Source organism: Anser brachyrhynchus (assembly GCF_964034855.1).
Source record: "Anser brachyrhynchus genome assembly, chromosome: 38".
Lineage (NCBI taxonomy): Eukaryota > Metazoa > Chordata > Aves > Anseriformes > Anatidae > Anser > Anser brachyrhynchus.
The window spans coordinates 85,117-97,069 of record NC_137731.1 but is presented as its reverse complement, the minus strand read 5'-3'; the positions used below and the strand labels follow the sequence as shown (position 1 = coordinate 97,069).

General features: G+C 61.9%; 1 protein-coding gene and 1 long non-coding RNA gene across 2 annotated transcripts; both read right to left on the bottom strand.

The window, feature by feature from the left end:
- Positions 1–430: 430 nt before the first annotated feature.
- On the bottom strand, positions 431–2,486 carry LOC308184604. Its single transcript, XR_013942718.1, has 3 exons — positions 2,373–2,486; positions 1,200–1,257; positions 431–469 (listed from the first exon to the last, which is right to left on the bottom strand). It is a non-coding gene; the product is annotated as an uncharacterized lncRNA (long non-coding RNA).
- Positions 2,487–4,402: 1,916 nt separating this feature from the next.
- LOC308184593 (sushi, nidogen and EGF-like domain-containing protein 1) lies at positions 4,403–11,205 on the bottom strand. The gene is made up of 7 exons (XM_080571795.1): positions 11,131–11,205; positions 10,215–10,273; positions 9,443–9,588; positions 8,122–8,409; positions 7,228–7,365; positions 5,573–5,853; positions 4,403–4,455 (listed from the first exon to the last, which is right to left on the bottom strand). The coding sequence occupies exons 1-6, from the start codon at positions 11,139–11,141 to the stop codon at positions 5,575–5,577; spliced, it is 921 nt and encodes a 306-aa protein (XP_080427921.1). The 5' UTR covers positions 11,142–11,205; the 3' UTR covers positions 4,403–4,455; positions 5,573–5,574.
- Between the last annotated feature and the right edge of the window lie 748 nt (positions 11,206–11,953).

Genomic DNA, 11,953 nt, shown 5'->3' with positions numbered 1-11,953 from the left:
AGTTTGACACCCCCCACTCCCAGTATGACCCCCCCCACTCCCAGTATGACCTCCCCATTCCCAGTATGACCCTCCTAATCCCAGTATGACCCCCATTCCCAGTATGTCCCCCATTCCCAGTATGCCCCCCCACTCCCAGTATGACCCCCCACTCCCAGTATGACCCCCCCTTCCCAGTATGACCCCCCCCACTCCCAGTATGACCCCCCCAATCCCAGTATGACTCCCCCCCATTCCCAGTATGATCCCTCCCTTCCCAGTACAGCCCCCCAATTCCCAGTATGCCCCACCATTCCCAGTACCCCCCCATTCCCAGTAACCCCTATTCCCAGTACGACCCCCCCATTCCCGGTATGCACCCCCCCCATCCCAGTACAGCCCCTCCCCACTTCCCAGTCCGTCCCAGTTCGTCCAGTTCATCCCAGTAACTCACCCAGGGACTCCGAGCTGCCTCTTGCCAGGGGCAGAACTGGGGGGGGGGGGGGGGGGGGGGGGGGCAAAAACCAGTTGGGGGGGGCAAAAACCCAGTGCCCCCCAGTTCCCCCCCAGTTACTCCCAGTTCCCCCTAGTCACCCCCAATCCCTTGCCAGTTCCCCCCAGTCCCTCCCAGTTCACCCCAGTTCCCTCCCAGTCCCCCCAATACCTCCCCAGTCCCCCCCAGTTCCCCCAATCCCCCTCCAATCCCTCCCCAGTCCCTCCCAGTTCCCCCAATCCCCCCCCCAGTTCCCTCCCAGTTCCCTCCCAGTCCCCCCCAATCCCTCCCCAGTCCCTCCAGTTCCCCTAATCACCCCCCAGTTCCCTCCCAGTCCCTCCCAGTCCCCCCCAATCCTCCCCCAGTTCCCTCCCAGTCCCCCCAATCCCCCCCAGTCCCTCCCAGTTCCCCCAATCCCTCCCCAGTCCCTCCCAGTTCCCCCCTGATCCCCTCCCAGTTACCCTAATCCCCCACCAGTTCCCCCCAGTTCCCTCCCAGTTCCCCCAATCCCTCCCCAGTTCCCTCCCAGTTCCCCCAATCCCTCCCCAGTCCCTCCCCAGTCCCCCCCCAGTTCCCTCCCAGTTCCTCCCAGTCCCCCCCAATCCCTCCCCAGTCCCTCCCAGTTCCCCCAGTCCCCCCCCAATCCCTCCCAGTTCCCTCCCAGTCCCTCCCAGTCCCCCCCCACCCCTCCCAGTCCCCTCCCAGTCCCTCCCAGTCCCCCCAGTACCTGCTGCCAGCAGCGCCAGCACCCCCGCGCTGCCCCCCCCCATGGTGACCTCTGACCCCTGGGGGGGGGAGGGGCACCCCCTGAGCACCCAGTGCCCCTCCCCCCCCCAGCACCCGACGCGCCCCTCCCCCCCTCCCCTCCCAAAAAAAGGCACCCTTGGGTGGGGGAGGGGCGGTGAGTCACCCGCCCCGCGGCGGATTCCTTACTGGGGCGTTACTGGGAGGGAACTGGGAGGAATGGGAAGGAGGGGGGGCGCCCTCCCTCTTCCCCCCTCCCCCCTCAAAATGACCCCCCCCGGGGTGCCCCCCCCCCCCCATGGGACCCGGGTGCCCCCCCCCAAAAGTGTCCTCCCCCCCCCCCCCAAAATAGCACCCAGCTGCCCCTCCGCCACCCAAAAGCCCCCACCCAAAGGTGCCCCCCCCCAAAATAACCCCCCCCCAAAAGACCCCACCCAAGGGTGCCCCCTCCCCGGGTGCCCCCACCCAGAGTGCCCCCACCCAAGGGTGCCCCCCCAGCCCCCCCCCATAACACCCAGTTCCCTCCCCCCCCGCTAAAGAGCCCCCCCCAAAGGTGCCCCCCCCCAAATAACCCCCCCCAAAGACCCCCACCCAAGGGAGCCCCCCCCAGGGTACCCCCACCCAAGGGTGCCCCCCCAGCCTCTCCCCATAGCACCCAGTTCCCCCCCCGCTAAAGAGCCCCCCCAAAATACCTCCCCCCAAAATAACCCCCCCTAAAGGACGTTCCCCCCAATTGACCCCCCCCAAAGGACCCCCACCCAAAGGTGCCCCCCCCCTCAGGGTGCCCCCCCCCCCCCCGGTCCCAAGGGTGCCCCCCACAGCCCCCCCCCATAGCACCCAGTTCCCCCCTGCTACAGTGCCCCCCCCAAATACCCCACCCAAAATAACCCCCCCTAAGGACGCCCCCCCCAATTGACCCCCCCCAAAGGACCCCCACCCAAGGGTGCCCCCCCAGCCCCCCCCATAGCACCCAGTTCCCCCCCCCCCCGCTAAAGAGCCCCCCCCACATACCCCCCTCCCCAAGTAACCCCCCCCAAAGGACCCCCACCCAAAGGACCCCCCCTCAGGGCGCCCCCCCCCCCCCCACCCAAGGGTGCCCACCCGCCCCCCCAAGGGTGCCCACCCCCGGTCCCAAGGGTGCCCCCCCCCCACTCACCTTCCCGCACCACCACCACAACAGCCGCACCTGGAGGGGGCGTGGCCTCACGCGGGGGGGGGCGTGGCCAGACAAAGGAGGCGTGGCCACGCGAGGGGGCGTGGCTAGGCTCAGGGGGCGTGGCCACGCCTCCCAGCCCCCCCCCCCGCCCCCCCCATGGGAGGGAGTTGGGGGGGGATTTCTGTGCCCCCCCCCCCCCCCCCCCCTCAAGTGCTTATGAATGGAGCCTTGTTTTCCCACGGGGGGGGGAGGGGCTCCTTGCCCTCCCCCTCCCCCCCCCCGGATGCCACCGTCCGTGACCTTTGACCCCTCCCTGTCCCCTACAAGGGTCCCTTTGAGGTCCCTTGGGGGGGGGAGGGGGGAGTTGGGGACATTCCGGAGAGGCCACCAGGAGGGGGAGGGGCTGCAGGACCCCCCCCCCCCCGAGGGTGGGGGAGGGGTGGGGGCGGGGGGAGGGGGAGGGAGGGGGAAAGAGGGGGGGAGATGGGGGGTGGGGGCTTGTAGCGCTAGACGTAAACTACTTGTAGCGCAAGATACTAGTTGTAGTGCAAGGTGTAAAGGAGCTGTAGGATGAAGCGCACGCCAGTTGTAGTGCAAGGTGTAAACCAGTTGTAGGGCAAGACACTAGTTGTAGGGCAAGACATAAAGTAGCTGTAGTGCAGACATAAACTAGTTGTAGTACAAGACGTAAACTAGGTGTAGTGTAGTGCAAGATGTAAACTAGTTGTAGTGCAAGGCGCTCACTAGTTGTAGTGCAAGGTGTAAACTAGTTGTAGTGCAAGATACGAGTTGTAGTGCAAGATACACACTAGTTGTAGTGCAAGATGCACACTAGTTGTAGTGCAAGGTGTAAACTAGTTGTAGTGCAAGATACGAGTTGTAGTGCAAGATACACACTAGTTGTAGTGCAAGATGCACACTAGTTGTAGTGCAAGGTGTGAGCTTACTAGTTACAGTGCAAGACATAAACTAGTTGTAGTGCAAGGCACTCACTAGTTGTAGTACAAGACACTCACTAGCTGTAGTACAAGGTGTGCTCTCACTAGTTGTAGTGCAAGACGCACACACCAGTTGTAGTGCAAGATGTAAACTAGTTGTAGTGCAAGGTGTGCTTTCACTACTTGTAGTGCAAGACACTAGTAGTGCAAGACAAGAGTTATAGTGCAAGACATAAACTAGTTGTAGTGCAAGACTCACTAGTTGTAGTGCAAGAGACACGCTACTAGTAGTGAAAAACACTAGTTGTAGTGGAAGATACTAGTTGCAGTGCAAGACGCACACTAATTGTAGTGCAAGACAATCACCACTAGTGCAAGATGTAAACTGATTGTAGTACAAGCACACACTAGCTGTAGTGCAAAATACTCACTAGTAGCGCAAGACATAAACTAGTTGTAGTGCGAGACACTAGTTGTAGTGCAAGACGTAAACTAGTTGTAGTGCGAGACACACACTAGTTGTAGTGCAAGACTCACTAGTAGTGCAAGACATAAACTGGTTGTAGTGCAAGGTGTAAACCAGTTGTAGTGCAAGACATAAACTAGTCGTAGTGCAAGGTGTAAACTAGTTGTAGTGCTAGGTGTAAACCAGTTGTAGTGCAAGATGTAAACTACTTGTAGCACAAGACATAAACTAGTTGTAGTGCAAGGCATAAACCAGTGGTAGTACCAGATACTCACTAGTTGTAGTGCAAGGTGTAAACCACTCATAGTACAAGGTGTAAACCAGTCGTAGTGCAATGTGTAAACCAGTTGTAGCACAAGGTGTAAACCAGTTGTAGCGCAAGGTGTAAACCCATTGTAGAGCAAGGCACCCGCTCCTTGCGGCCCCGCTGCCTCCTCCTGGCCCCGCGCCCGTCACCGCGTCACCCTCCGGCGGTGCCACCCGGCGCCGGGGGCGGTGTCACCTCCCCCCCCCGCTGCCATCCCCTCCCCCCCCCCCCCGAGGGCACGCGGGTGTCACACGCGTGTGCCCCGTGTCCCCTCCCCGTTGTCACCTCCCCCCCCCCAAAGTCACACGGGCACAGGGGGTGCTCGGCGGGGCTTTATTGGCGCTGCCGCAGTGACACGTCCCCGGTGGCCTCCTGTGGGGACATCGGGGTGTCACGGTGTCCCCAGGGAACAGCGGGGGGGTCGGGGTGTCCCCGGGGGACGGCGGGGTGTCCCCAAGCCCTAAGGGACACTGGGGTGGCCCCAAGTCTTGGGGGACATCGGGGTGTCGGGGTGTCCCCAGGCCCCAGGGGACATCGGGGTGTCGGGGTGTCCCCAAATCCCAGGGGACATCGAGGTGTCAGGGTGTCCCCAAGTTCTAAGGGACACTGGGATGTCCCCAAGTCCTGGGGGACATTGGGGTGTCGGGGTGTCCCCAAGCCCCAGGGGACATCGGGGCGTCAGGGTGTCCCCAAATCCCAGGGGACATTGGGGTGTCAGGGTGGCCCCAAATTTCAGGAGGACACGGGTGGCCCCGGAGCCAGATGGTCCCCAAAAGGACCCAGATGTCCCCAACCCCAGGTCCCCAGGTCCCCAAATGCCCCCCAAGATGACCCAGATGTCCCCCAAGAGGACCCAGGTCCCCAGATGTCCCCCACCCCAGGTCCCCAGATGCCCCCCAAGAGGACCCCGACCCCAAAGACCCCAGGTCCCCAGCTGCCCCCCAAGACGACCCAGATGTCCCCAACCCCATGTCCCCATGTCCCCAAATACCCCCAAGATGACCCAGATGTCCCCCAAGAGGACCCAGGTCCCCAGATGTCCCCCACCCCAGGTCCCCAGGTGCCCCCCAAGAGGACCCAGGTGTCCCCACCCCCCAGTGTCCCCAAATGCCTCCCAGACGTCCCCAACCCCAAAACCCCCATGTGTCCAGGTGCCCCCCAAGACAACCCAGATGTCCCCAACCCCAGGTCCCCAGGTCCCCAGATGCCCCCCAAGAGGACCCAGGTCCCCAGATGTCCACCACCCCAGGTCCCCAGATGCCCCCCAAGAGGACTCAGGTGTCCCCACCCCCTAGAGTCCCCAAATGCCCCCCAGACGCCCCTGACCGCAAAGACCCCAGATCCCCAGCTGCCCCCCAAGATGACCCAGATGTCCCCAACCCCAGGTCCCCAGGACCCCAGGTGCCCCCCAAGAGGACCCAGGTGTCCCCAACCCCCGATGTCCCCAAATGCCCCCCGGACGACCCCGACCCCAAAGACCCCCACTCACCCCTAGCAGAGGTACACCCTCTCCTCCTCCGTGGTGCGGCGGCGGCGGCGGGTGGTGGTGGGCGGGGGTGGCGGGGGGGTGGTGGCGGGGGGTGGCGGCGGGGGGGTGCTGGGGACCTCGGAGGGGACGGGGGGACCCTCGGTGGCCGTGAAGACGTCGACGCGGAAAATCCAGCGCCCCGGGACCCCCACGTTGCTGGTGCGGCCGATGTTGAGCACCGCCGGCGAGCGCGAGCCCGGGATGTTGTAGTAGTGGACGTCGTCCCCGCTGTTGAACCCGGCCTGGGGACGGGGACGGGGGGGACATGGGACGGGGAGGGTGAGCGGGGGGGGCCGGGGGTGGGATGGGGGTCACATGGGGCTGAGGATGGTTAATTCTGGCCTAAATCCTATCAGTTGGGCCCCAAATCCTATTAATTTTGTCCCAAATCCCATTAATTCTGCCCCAAATCCCATTGATTCTGCCCCAATCCCTTTAACTCTGCCCCAAATCCCCTTATTTGTGCACCAAATCCTATTAATTCTGCCCCAAATCCCATTGATTCTGCCCCAGTCCCCTTAACTCTGCCCCAAATCCCCTTATTTGTGCACCAAATCCTATTAATTCTGCCCCAAATCCCATTGATTCTGCCCCAGTCCCCTTAACTCTGCCCCAAATCCCCTTATTTGTGCTCCAAATCCTATTAATTGTGTCCCAAACCCCCTTAACTCTTCCTAAATCCCCTTAACTCTGCCCCAAATCCCCTTAACTTCACCAAAATCCCCTTAACTCTTCCCAAATCCCCTTAACTCTGCCCAAATCCCCTTAACTCCACCAAAATCTCCTTAACTTTGCCCAAATCCCCTTAACTTTGCCCAAATCGTCTTAACTCCACCAAAATCCCCTTAACTCTACCCAAATCCCCATAACTTCACCAGAATCCCCTTAACTCTGCCCAAATCCCCTTAACTCCACCAAAATCCCCTTAACTCCACCAAAATCCCCTTAACTTTGCCCAAATCCCCTTAACTCTGCCCAAATCCCCTTAACTTCACCAAAATCCCCTTAATCTTCCCAAATCCCCTTAGCTTCTCCAAAATCCCCTTAACTCTTCCCAAATCCCCTTAACTCCACCAAAATCCCCTTAACTTTGCCCAAATCCCCTTAACTCTTCCCAAATCCCCTTAACTCTGCCCCAAAATCCCCTTTCCTCTTCCCAATTCCCCTTAACTCTTCCCAAATCCCCTTAACTCCCCCCAAATCCCCTTAACTCTGCCCCAAAATCCCCTTTCCTCTTCCCAGTTCCCATTAACTCCCCCCAACTCCCCTTAACTTTCCCCAAATCCCCTTAACTTTGCCCAAATCCCCTTAACTCTTCCCAAATCTCGTTAACTCCTCCAAAATCCCCTTAACTCTTCCCAAATCCCCTCAACTTCACCAAAATCCCCTTAACTCTTCCGAAATCCCCTTAACTCCCCCCAAATCCCCTTAACTCCACCCCAAATCCCCTTAACTCCCCCCAAATCCCCTTAACTCCACCCCAAATCCCCTTAACTCCCCCCAAATCCCCTTAACTCCACCCCAAACCCCCTTAACTCCACCCCAACCCCCCCGCACTCGTCCCAGCGGGTTGGGGTGACCCCGGTGTCCCCCCCCCCCTTGTCCCCTGTCCCCACCTGGGCCGGGATGCCCCCCAGGCCGGTGTGGGGGTCCCCCTGGTTGGCAATGCCCGTGGTCCACTGGATGTCCCCGTAGTTGAGCATGATGAAGGAGGTGACGCCGTCGGTGGCCAGCACGGCCTGGAAGGTGTTCACCTACGGGGCGGGGGACGGGGACATGTCACCGTGCCACCATGCCACCGTGCCACCGTGTCACCGTGGTCCCTGGTTCCGTGTCTCTGTCTTGTCCCCGTTGTTCACCCATGTCCCCGTGTCTCATTTTGTCCCCGTGTCCCCACATGTGCGTCCTCCTTGACGGGGCCACGCTTTGGTCCCATAGCCCCGTGTTGTCCCCATGTCCCCACTCATTGTCCCCATGTCCCCACTCATTGTCCCCATGTCCCCGTGTCCCACATCCAGCCTCATGTCCATCCCATGTCCCCTCACCCCATCCCCATGTCCCTCCATGTCCCCATATCTCATCCCCACGTCCCCATGCCCCGTCCCGATGTCCCCGTGCCCCATCCCCATGTCCCCTCCTGTCCCCATACCCCATCCCCATGTCCCCGTGACCCATCCTGATGTCCCCTCCTGTCCCCAAGCCCCATCCCAATGTCCCTCAATGTCCCCATATCTCATCCCCAAGTCCCCATGCCCCATCCCGATGTCCCTTCATGTCCCCATATCTCATCCCCAAGTCCCCACGCCCCATCCCCATGTCCCTCCATGTCTCCATATCTCATCCCCATGTCCCCATGCCCCATCCCGATGTCCCTTCATGTCCCCATATCTCATCCCCATGTCCCCATGACCCCTCCCGATGTCCCCCCGTATCCCCACACTCCATCCCCGTGTCCCCTCGCGTCCCACTCTCCTTGTCCCCTCCGTGTCCCCTTCTCCCCCAGGTCCCACCTTGTCAGAGGCGGCTCCGAAGAAGGACACGCGGTCCCAGGTGGCCACGAAGGCCCAGGTGGGTTGGGGGGCTTGCTCGGGGGGGGACACGGCAGGGGCCAGCTCGCGGGTCAGGCGGGCCAGCAGCTCCGGTGACCGGGTTTGCCGGTAGAAGACGTCCCCTCCCAGTCTGGTGTCCACGTCGGCCCAGTATGGGGCCACGAAGGGACGGTGACCGGGCAATGGGAAGGGGTTGGGGGTGAACTCGGAGACCCCCGTCCTGAAGGAAACCACCCCGTTGTTGTTCACCTGCGGGAGGCGACCGTCACCTGGTGGCAGCCACGGTGGGTGGCCACCACCCATGGTGACCCTTGGCCATGGTGGTTTTATCCGTGAAGGCCACCAGCTGTGGTATCTCCAACCGTGGTGGCCCTCAACCAACGTGGACCCAACTGTGGTGGCCCCAACCGTGGTGGCCCCAACCATGGTGGCCCCCAACCATGGTGGCACCCAACCATGGTGGCCCCAACCACAGTGGCCTCAACCATGGTGGTCCCCAACCAGGGTATCTCCAACTGTGGTGGCCCCCAACTGTGGTATCTCCAACTGTGGTGGCCCTCAACCAACGTGGCCCCAGCTGTGGTGGCCCCAACTGTGGTTGCCCCAAGCATGGTGGCACCCAACCATGGTGGCACCCAACCATGGTGGCACCCAGTCATGGTGGCCCCAACCGTGGTGGCCCCAACCATGGTGGCACCCAACTGTGATGGCTCCAACCATGGTGGCACCCAATCATGGTGTCCCCAACCCATAGTGGCTCCAACTCATGGTGTCATCAACCATGACAGCCCAAAATCTTGGTGTCCCTAACCCATGGTGTTCCTAACCATGGTGTCCCCAACCCATGGTGGCTCCAACTCATGATGTCATCAACCATGATGACCCAAACTCACGGTGTCATCAACCATGGTGGCCCAAGCTCATGGCGTCCCAACCATGGTGTCCCCCAACTTATGGTGGCTCCAACTCATGGTGTCCCCAACCCATGGTGGCGCCAACCCATGGTGTTGTCAACCGTGATGGCCCAAACTCATGATGTCCCCAACCATGGTGTCCCCAACCATGGTGTCCCCAACAACGGTGTCCCCAACCATGGTGTCCCCAACCCATGGCGTCTCCAACCCATGGCGTCTCCAACTCATGTCATCAACCATGATGGCCCAAACTCACGGTGTCCCACCCATGGTGACCCCAATGCTGTCCCCACCCACGGTGTCCCCAACCCCTGACATCTCGAGCACCCCACCCACCTTCCCACAATGCCCTGGGGCCCAGGACTCACGTAGAGGGAGCGGTGGGGCACCCCGTAGAAGGAGAAGGTCTCCCACAGCAGGATCTCCGGGCTCATGCCGTCGTCCTCGCGGGGGGTGGCCATGTCCCCCTCCTCCGGCCCAAAGGGGTAGAGCAGCTCGCTTACGGGGCGCCCACCTGGGGGACCCCCAAAATGTGGTCCGTGAGGTGGCCCAGGACCCCCCAGTGTCACCTTGGGACCATCCCAGTATGGATTTGGGACACCCAGTGTAACCCTGGGATCCCCCAGTATGGGTTTGGGACCACCAGTGCCACCTCAGGACCATCCCAGTATGGATTTGGGACCCCCAGTGCCACCCTGGGACTATCCCAGTATGGGTTTGGGAAACCCGGTGTCACCTTGGGACCATCCCAATATGGGTTTGGGACCTCCAGGGTCACCCCAGGACCACCCAGTATGGGTTTGGGACCCCCAGGATCACTCTGGAACCATCCCAATATGGGTTTGGGATCCCCAGTGTCACCCTGGGACCCCCCAGTATGGGTTTGGGACCCCCAGGGTCACCCCAGGACCATCCCAGTATGGGTTTGGGACTCCCAGTGCCACCCAAGGACCATTGCAGTATGGGGTTGGGACCCCCGGTGTCACCCTGGCACCTCCCAGTATGGCTCTGAGACCTCCCAGTATGACTCTGGGACCTCCCAGTATCCCTCCAGATGGGTCTAGGACCCCCCCTCACCCCATGGGTGCCCCCCATGTCCTCAGGGTGCCCCCCATGTCCTCAGGGTCCCCACGCACTCACCCGTGTGGCCGAGGAGGAAGAGGAGGAGGAGGACGGGGGCAGCCTTCATCTGCGTGGACCTGGGTGGGGGTGGTTCCACTGGGTCACCCCAGGGTGTCCCTGTCCCCACGGGTGTCCCTGTCCGCGTAGGTGTCCCTGTCCCCACAGGTGTCCCTGTCCCCGTAGGTGTCCCTGTCCCCATGGGTGTCCCTGTCCCCAAGGGTGTCCCCATGGGTGTCCCCGTCCCCAAGGTGACCCCCATCCCCATGGTTGTCCTTGTCCCTAAGGGTGTCCCTGTCCCCAAGGGTGTCTCTGTCCACATGGGTGTCCCTGTCCCCATAGGTGTCCCCATCCCCATGGGTGTCCCCGTCCCCGTGGGTGTCCCCATGGGTGTCCCCAAGGGTGTCCCTGTCCCCATGGGTGTCCCCATCCCCAAGGTGACCCCATCCCCACGGGTGTCCTTGTCCCTAAGGGTGTCCCTGTCCCCAAGGGTGTCCTCATCCCCATGGGTGTCCCCGTCCTAGTGGGTGCCCCCGTCTCCACGGGTGTCCCCATCCCCAAGGTGACCCCATCCCCTTGGTTGTCCTTGTCCCTAAGGGTGTCCTTGTCCCCAAGGGTGTCCTCATCCCCACGGGTGTCCCCGTCCTAGTGGGTGCCCCCGTCCCCACGGGTGTCCCCATCCCCAAGGTGACCCCCATCCCCACGGTTGTCCTTGTCCCTAAGGGTGTCCCTGTCCCCAAGGGTGTCCTTGTCCCCATGGGTGTCCCCAAGGGTGTCCCTGTCCCATGGGTGTCCCCATCCCCATGGGTGTCCCTGTTCCATGGGTAACCCCAAGGGTGTCCCCGTCCCTGTGGGTGTCCCCATCCCCACAGATGTCCCCATGGGTGTCCCTGTCCCCAACCCCCCTGTTTCCCCACCCCCCCGTGTCCCCACTCACCTGGGTGCCATGGTGTCTCTGGTGCCCACGGGGGTGGCCCGGAGCCGCTTTATCCCCTGGGACGGGGACAGGGACGGGGACAAGGGGGGGGGGACGGGGGGGCACCTCCCAGAGCCCCGGGGCGGTTCCGCCTCCGTTCCCACGGCCACTGGGGACACTGGGATGTACTGGGAGGGACTGGGGGAGCCAAAAGGGGCGGGGGGGGGGGGGACACTAGGGTGTATTGGGGACACTGGGTGGGGGGGGAACTGTGAGGGACTGGGAGGACTGAAGGGGGTGCTATGGGGGACTGGGACATACTGGGAGGGATTGGGAGGACTGAAGGGGGTACTATGGGGGACTGGGATATACTGGGAAGGACTGGGGACACTGTGGGTGACACTGGAGGGCCGAATTGGGGCATATTGGGAGGTCTGGGGGACACTGGGATGTACTGGGAGGCACTGGGGACATGGGGGGGGGGAGTGGAACTGGGACATACTGGGGTGGACTGGGAGGACTGAAGGGGGTGCTATGGGGGACTGGGACATACTGGGAGGGACTGGGGACACTGGGGGTGACACTGGAGGGCCAAACTGGCACATATTGGGAGGGCTGGGGGACACTGGGATGTACTGGGAGGCACTGGGAACATGGGGGGGGTGGGGGAACTGGGACATACTGGGGCTACGGAGGATCACTGGGATGTACTGAAAGGACTGGGACATAATGAAAGAGGATGGGTTACTGGGGGGGGAGAACACTGGGTGTGGACTGGGACAAACTGGGAGATAACTGGGGACACTGGGAATGAACTGGGACAATCTGGGGAATAACTGGGGCC

Excerpts from the sequence above, each read along its gene's own strand:
- LOC308184593 (XM_080571795.1), bottom strand. Across the intron at positions 9,589-10,214 it reads CTTCCTCCTCGGCCACACGG|GTGGGCGCCCCGTAAGCGAG; the intron begins GTGAGTGCGTGG and ends GGGGTCCCCCAG. Across the intron at positions 8,410-9,442 it reads TGCCCCACCGCTCCCTCTAC|GTGAACAACAACGGGGTGGT; the intron begins GTGAGTCCTGGG and ends CGCCTCCCGCAG.